This window comes from Solanum tuberosum, unplaced genomic scaffold (assembly GCF_000226075.1).
Source record: "Solanum tuberosum cultivar DM 1-3 516 R44 unplaced genomic scaffold, SolTub_3.0 scf00402, whole genome shotgun sequence".
NCBI classification, from domain to species: Eukaryota; Viridiplantae; Streptophyta; class Magnoliopsida; order Solanales; family Solanaceae; genus Solanum; species Solanum tuberosum.
Window position 1 is genome coordinate 76,418 of NW_006239325.1, and position 8,170 is coordinate 84,587.

The 8,170-nt window shown below is 35.8% G+C and overlaps 1 protein-coding gene across 1 annotated transcript; it reads left to right on the forward strand.

Moving 5' to 3' along the window:
* The first annotated feature begins 285 nt into the window (after positions 1-285).
* Positions 286-7,078, forward strand: LOC102592300 (GATA transcription factor 26-like). Its single transcript, XM_006362416.2, has 8 exons — positions 286-823; positions 2,734-3,099; positions 4,083-4,512; positions 4,665-4,737; positions 5,057-5,160; positions 5,292-5,478; positions 5,595-5,715; positions 6,500-7,078. Exons 1-8 carry the CDS (start codon positions 784-786, stop codon positions 6,808-6,810), a joined length of 1,632 nt encoding a protein of 543 aa, XP_006362478.1. The 5' UTR covers positions 286-783; the 3' UTR covers positions 6,811-7,078.
* Positions 7,079-8,170: the final 1,092 nt, after the last annotated feature.

Sequence of the window (8,170 nt, forward strand, 5' to 3'; positions counted from 1 at the left end):
GTGATGCAATAAAAAAAAATAAAAAAAAAGTTATGTGTACATTAAGTGATTATTATATATCATATATTTGCCTTTTGAATTACACATTAAAAGATTTTTTTTTTTTTTTTTTTTTTTGGGTTTTTAAAAAAAAGAAAAAAATTAAAAAAAATAAAAAAAAAGTTATGTGTACATTAAGTGATTATTATATATCATATATTTGCCTTTTGAATTACACATTAAAAGATTTTTTTTTTTTTTTTTTTTTTTAAGGATTAGTAAAGAAAGCTAAAACATTACAAATTTTACAATAGAACAAAGAAGGTCATACAGAAACAACTCCATCCTTTCCTTTTATTTTCCAACCATTTATTAGATTCCTTCAATAGGTCTTTCATTTGCCCATTAAAAAAAAAAAATTGTACAAAATTTTCAGCTGATTTCTTCCAAAAAAAAAAAAGAAGTAGAAAAAAGAAACCCCATCTCAATTTCTTGATAAATTTGTTCATATATTTTTGCTGTTTTTCAGTGGGGGGTTTTCTGGGACTTTAAGATACAGACTCCTCTGTGTTTTCTTGAGTTTTTGTGTGTTTTCTGCAGAAAAAAGTATATAAATTTTGCTATTAAAAGGGTGAAGAGAATAATCAAAAACTTGTAAAGATTGTATTTTTATACTTTTTTTAATTTTATTTTCTAAGGAAGACCAAAAAAAGAGAAGCTTTTTCTTCACAAGACTGGTTTTTTTTCTTCCCTTTTCAATTTAATTGTTTTTGTGAAATTTTAAGAAAAAAAAAGATTGGAAAGATGGGAAAGGAAGGACCTTGCTATCACTGTGGTGTTACAAGTGAGTTCTTAATTCTTCAATGTATTTTTTTTGTGAATTTTCAAGAAAGGTGGAGTCTTTTTTGTTTTTTTTTGTGTCCCTGTAGAATTCTTGATGTTTTGTAATTATTTTTTTTTTGGCTTAGATGAGTTGTTCAATAATGGAACTGGATACCCATATGGCTGTTGCTTCAAAAATGAAAAAAATACTAGCACATTGAACAAATAAAGATTGATATGTACTATTATGCATCCAGTGCATTTAGTTTTGAATTTTGTTTTGTTTGTACTGTTAGTGAAATCTCTGAATTTCAATACTGGGGTTTTGAGTTAGAATTCATTTCTGAAAATAGTTTACTTTTTGATTTATTCCAACCATTGACTCTCTTATAGTTTATTTGTGTGTAGAAATCTTGCTAAAACATCTAGGAGTTCAAGTTATTCCCTTATTGTTTCCAACAGAATTGGGGATATTTGATTGTGTTGAATTCTTGATTTCCCTTCTAAACTATGTGTAATGGATCCTTCATTTTCCTTGATATCAAACGGATTTCCTCGAATGCGTTAGACATGTGTATAGGGTACTTTGCGCAATCCCTTCAAAATATACTTAAAATTAGCAACGTTGCGCATACCAATACCATATGCTTACACACATCCATATGGGATTCCTATAAGTAGTCCATGTAACATAGCTTCCTAATGTAGAAATGTACTTCGTTAGGTGCTTGTATTTTAAGTTGCTATTGGTGCAAGCTGAATTCTTGCTCAATGTGGCATTGATATGGTCCTTTAGGGAGCAAGCACCACACAAAGATGACAAGACTATATTCATGTTCCCTTTCTAATATGAAAAGTTCCGTCCTGGAACTAATGTGCTTGATTGTTAATTCATGCTTCCGTTACAATTATGGAACCAAATAAGTTGTATGATGCACTTCCTTTGTCAGTGTCTCACTAAGCAAAGGCTTTGAAGTTTTATCTTATATTTTTTTAATCCTGTGATCAAGTTGCTTGTTTCCAGCTCCTGCTTGGGCTGGTTTCGACATTGTGATAGTTGGCCCATTGTGACAAATTTTTAGGTTGCCTTTGAATTAGATACTCTCTCCAACATGATATTACTTAAAGTCATCTTGGATATTGGAAATGCTTGTTTGCTTGATGTTGACTTGTGTGGCAAATTGTTCATGCACGCAGAGGTGATAAACTGTTTTGGACTGTAAAATGGCTCGAGTTCAAGTAGGTTTACAGGGGGTTGTTAAAGATGTCATGTTTCCCCTTGGGTTGCAGCTCTTTCTCGCATCTTACGTGAATGTGTGATGCTTCGTGCGCCAGATGGCCCTTTTATTGTTCTTAGGAGTATAACTCTTTAAGCTTGGCTTTTTTAAGTCATCCAATGCACGACTTCTAATGGAAAATTCTATGGTGTTCGTTGCTCCTTTATTTTATCCTACTCTTAGCTTAGTTGTTGAGTTCCGCCTTTCTTTTGCTTGTCTGATTGCTCCACTGGATAATAACTTCCTCAGCTTTCTTTTGACAATGATTAATGAGTTACTTTCTTTATCTGTGTACTTAATTTGTTACACTTCTATGGAAGAATCATTTGTAGATCTTTCGTCTATTTTAGCTGCAAGTATTCTTTTACCTTCTGCAACTGAAAACATGAGAAAGAAAGCTGGTGTATCATTTCGTTGATTTGCATAAGAAGTGACCATCATTGGCCAATCTTACTCCTTTCTATGTTTCCGGAAAGATGTATACTGTCTTTTCTGTTCTCCTTGCACATGAAATGTCAGCCTGCTAGTTAGTTTCTTCTTTTCTATTTCTTCGATGCTTCCATTGTTTCCAAATTTTCAGTATTTTAGATACCGTTCATTCTTCCCAAGATCATTTACTTTGAGTACATTCTTAACCATCAAAATCATGCTGCAGGTACTCCACTTTGGCGTAATGGACCTCCAGAAAAGCCAATACTGTGCAACGCATGTGGATCTCGGTGGAGAACAAAAGGAACTTTGGTGAACTATACTCCTCTGCATGCAAGAGCAGAACCTTGTGACTTTGAGGAACACAGGGTTTCACGGTTCAAAAACATTTCTATGAAGAACAAAGAGGCAAAGATTTTGAAACGAAAGCAAAGTCATGATAATGCTGAAGTTGGAACTCCTCCTGATTATAATTTAGGTTTCCGTAAGGTCTTAGATGAAGATACTAGCAATAGGTCAAGTTCTGGCTCTGCTGTCTCAAACTCTGAGAGCTGTGCGCAGTTTGGTAGTGCTGAAGCAAGTGATTTGACAGGTAAACAAAAATCAACAACTGCAAACATTAAACTGTGAACTACTTTTCCCTTCTCCAGAAGAGGCAGGCTTGTTGTGTTACAGTTGGGGTCATTCTCTTTGATATGGAAACTGAGTTAATTGTTTATCGGAGATATAGATATTACATATGTAGATATTCTAATAGCTACTTGATAAATTGTACAGGGACTCATATTTGTTGATGCCTACTGTTTCTGTTCGACATCTATTATTAGGTATGGAGGTCATGGATTAGGGTAGATAGTTGAGTGTTGTCTTGCTTTTCAACGGGATTAGGATTGGTGGTAGTCTAGAACCTGTGTCTGTCATAGTATTAGTTTTCTCGGTTTTGTTATCTGTTATTTATTATGTTTACGTGATCGCTCTATTTTGCTGATGTTACTGCTCCTTGCTTGTATGCTCTGCACTATTTTTCTATTAGTTGTCATGCTTTCTTCACTGTCGTTTTCCCTTTCATTACTACTTTGATTTGATACACTTGAGCTGAGGGTCTTTCGAAAAGAACCTCTCTACCTCCACGAGGTAGGGCTAAGGTTTGTGTACTACCCTCCCCAGACCCCACATTGTGTGATTTCATTAGGTATGTTGTTGTTGTTCTCAGAATTATTTCACATTCTCCAATCTCCAGTATGGATATTTTTTGATAATAACTGCCCCTTCTCTAGTATTACGGCTTCATTTTCTTCTAAAACTGAAAATTTTGGTGCCAAATCTTGAGCTTGGTAGAGTAATTTTGTTCTTAGCATTTTCTTTTAAGTTTTCTTGTGTTCCGGAAACAGCCTCTCTACCTCCACGAGGTAGTGGTAAGGTCTGCGTACACTTTACCTTCCCCAGACCCCACTTTGTGGGATTTCACTGGGTATGTTGTTGTTGTTGTTGTTGTTGTTTTGGTGTTTTTTGGCTCTCCATCCCTTTTGATTTCAATAGCTGCATGAAATATTTACACGTTAATTTGGTTTTCAGGTCCAGCGCAATCCAATATATGGGATTCAACGGTGCCTTCAAGGAAGAGAACCTGTTTCAATCGTCCAAAGCCATCTTCAGTAGAAAAGCTCACTAAAGACCTATATACCATCTTACATGAACAACAAAGTTCATACTTGTCTGCATCCTCTGAGGAGGAGTTGCTTTTTGAGAGTGACAAGCCTATGGTTTCTGTTGAGATAGGACATGGAAGTGTACTAATGCGGCATCCTAGTACAATAGGTAGAGAAGAAGAATCGGAAGCCAGCTCTCTTTCCGTTGACAACAAGCACCGTTCTGTCAGTGATGCTTATTCACGATTGACTACCCCTCCTGTAAATATTAGTAAGGGTGTCAATTCACCAAATATGGGTACCGAGAGAATCAAGAAACCTACTGGTCCGGCTATAGAACAAGACCAGATTAAAAGGTGCTTTCTCTATTAGTCTTGATAGCATGTAAAGTTCCTTTGAGAAAGGAAAATTTGTGCTGCGCGTGTTCAGACAGAATATGAGGTGTTAAATGCATCATATCTGCTAAATTATCTTTCTGATTGTTTTATTTTATAATTCTTTTTTGCAGAAACAAGGATCACCTTGAAAAACTACAAATTCTTGGACATCATAATTCACCCCTTCGCTATATAGACCTGAAGGTATTTTATTCTCTCTTGTATTCCTATGAAGAAATTTTGCTTTGCTTTCTATTAATACAACCATAGCATGTCCCAACAATGCTAACTTGTCCGTGCTGCACGACTCTGTATCCACAATATTTCTCTATGTTCCAGCCTTTTAGTTGAGTGTTCTTGTAGACTTAAAGTAATCTTTATCTTTTGATGAACAACTTTTGACCTGTGTGGATTTGCTTCCTCTTCAACAATACATGTCTTGGCCATTTCCAAAATTGATTCAGTTTTAGATGTTACTCGTATTAATCAAAAGTTGAAAGATTATGTGAATACTTGGGTACAGGATGTACTTAATTATGAAGAATTCACAAGTCATTTGTCAAGTGATGAACAGCAGCAACTACTGAAGTACTTACCACCTGTTGATTCTTTTGCGCCTCCAGATAGGTTTGTCTGTCTTCTCTGTTGTTCACTTTCTCGGTCATGTTTTGGCTTTATATTGAACTCGAACAAGAAAGAAAATTTGATCCAGGTAGCTCACCAGCTGATTGTTTTTGTGTTCTTTTCTCTCTCTTAAGTCTTAGAAGCGTGTTCGAGAGCTCTCAATTCGAGGAGAATCTGTGTTCCTTCCAGAAACTTCTCGCAGAAGGTGTTTTTGATAACTCATTTTCAGGAGTGACATTAGAAGATTGTAGAAACTTGAAGAGATTTATATTGTGCTATTTAACAAAGTCAAAGTGGATGCAACAATATAATTTACTCAAGGTTTGGTTACTAACGATTCGCTGCATAGATATTGAACATGTGACGCACCATCTTTTATGTTACATCTGCTAAATGTAAAGTGCAACTTTATTGAAGCTAATTTTGTTCTTTGGTAGGACAAAAAATGTAAGAATAGTAGCAGCGGTTCTGAAGTTGCCAGAGAGCCAAATGTTGTTGGCACATGTTATTCAGCTAATGTGAAGAAACCACGGGAGGGGCAATATCCGAAGTGTTCAGGTCAGTTGTGTTCCTCTTTTACTTTTTCCGTTATGACATTTGACAATTATTCTGCCGTACACTTGTTTCTGTTGTAGACAACTAAACTTTGCATTAGTTTTGAGCATTCACAACTGAATTTTTTAACTTGTAATTTGCTGTGCCATATAACTCGTAAGAATTAGAAAATGTTCCTTACGATGCAATGGCTTATTTCATCACAAATGAGCAACCACGTAGCTTGACTTATGACTTATAATGTGTTGGTGTAAATTGCCTTAAAATGAGAGATGTTAGAAGCAAGGGATTCATATGATAAAGATCTACCTATATATATCTGTCTTCTATTAATTCGTTGTACAAGCCCCCTCCCTACCAGCGGATAGGACATTGTAGTTTCTTGTAGTACATCAATTCTGATTTATCTCATATATTCTCAATAGACCTTTCTCAAATTAAGCCATTGTTCAAATTCATGAATGAATATACAAGAATCTCCTCCCATAGAGGCGGAGCCAAGATTTGAAGTTTATGGTCCCGGATTCTAGCCCTTTAAGTTATCGGGTTCTAAATTAATAGTTTGTACATATTAAATGGATTTCCTAAGACAAGCACTGTTTGGATCAAAGTTGCTAGGTTTGACTGAACCCGTACCTTGAACTCTGGTTTTTCCCCTGCCTCCCCCACCTAGAAAGAATGAAAAAGAAAAGAAAAAGCTTTTGCTCCATTGCCATGTGCAATGTGTTCTTTGATTATATATTTGCTAATTCCTACAAATTAAGATTTACAAGCTATTTTGCTTCAGGTGCAAAGACGACAATGAAGAGCCCCAAAAGGGTGGTGATGAAAAGCATCTATGAGCAGAAGGAACTAGTAGACAATGATGGCTCTTGCTTCAGTCCAAGAAGCTCGTTTGCCTTGCCTTCTGAGAATAGTTCCCTCGTTCTGGATTCTTTCCGTTCTGCAAATGAAAACTCCCATCAGGACTTGCTGCTGGACGTGCCATCCAATAGCTACTGCCCTCAGGCGGAACTACTCTTACCTACATCAAGTTTTACTACTCAAGCAAGTACTAGTAGTAGCTCAATGTACCCTCCACATTTCGTCCGTCCCTAACAATACCATCATTACTTTGCTTGCTTTCCTTAGGATATCAAAAAGCTAGTTAAAAGTCGAAACAACATGGTAGTGTTGCATATCCCATGCAAAACTTTATATTGGAATTTGTCAAAGGGGTTCGAATGGTTACCTATTACCTTTTCGCGGTTGACCTATATTGAAACTGGATTTTTTAAAATTACCATATGGATATGGTTGTTTTCCCCTTGATGAACACTGTATAATATAAGTTGAAATGAAGAGGTGGTAATGAGTGGGCTAGAAATATTGTATGCAGTGAAATTTATGGCTTAATTATAGTGTGTTAGTTCTATTGGTGGTGATATTCTATCCTCCTAAAGACTTCATCAACTCTCCAAATGGAAGGAGCGGAGTTCCTTACTAATCTTAGGGATGACAATGAGGCGGGGTGGGTTAGGCCTGAACTCGTAAGAAATTGTTTCAACTCGTCTTGCACCTGCCTTAGTAAGGTTAGAGCAAACCTAACCTTGGATACAGTCATATTGGCTTTGCCTTGTTCATGTTGCTAACCGTAAAGAAGAAGGGGATTACCAAAGAAATAGTGCAAGGATATTAGGTAAACAGTTGATGTATCATACTCGATCCTTGTGTGGCAACTGATCAGACCCAATCTCATCTTGCATAAGGTCATACCGGCTCTGATCAGATCCAATCTCATCCTGCATAAGGTCATACCGGCTCTGATCAGACCCAATCTCATCCTGCATAAGGTCATACCGGCTCTACTAGTCTTGTCCTGTTGGTATCCCTACCCTTGGAACAATGAAATAGGAACAATGGACTTGTGTAAAGGAAAAGATCGATCATAAGAAGGGGATTAATAAAGGAATCATACAAAGATATTGAGTAGACAATTAATGTATCAGACTCTATCATATTTTTTGTAGCATGCATTTTTATTTGTGTCACAATTGATCAGACCCGACATCACCTTGCATAAGATCAAACAAGCTTCGATGGATGTCTTGGTTTAATGGTCAATAAAGTGGATGAAAGTATAGAAAGGATCAAAGTACCAACTAGGGATGTGGAGTGGTAAGTATTGAGTCTTGAAAAATGATACTATGAAGAATATTATTTAATTCTAACTTCTAAGAGTAAAAAACATGGAAAAAATAAGAGTAACTTTAGCAAACATAAAAATCATATTTGTATGCTATAGTTATAGTTTGCATAATTGTGCTCCATAACAAACTTTATGTTTGTTATGGCTATTAATATGTATATTTTGTTATACATATACAAAAGAAGCAATTGTATAATCTGTTTCGGTATACATATGCAAAAGAATCAATTGTATAATATGTGTTTGTATAAAGCGAGAAAGAGAGAAAGA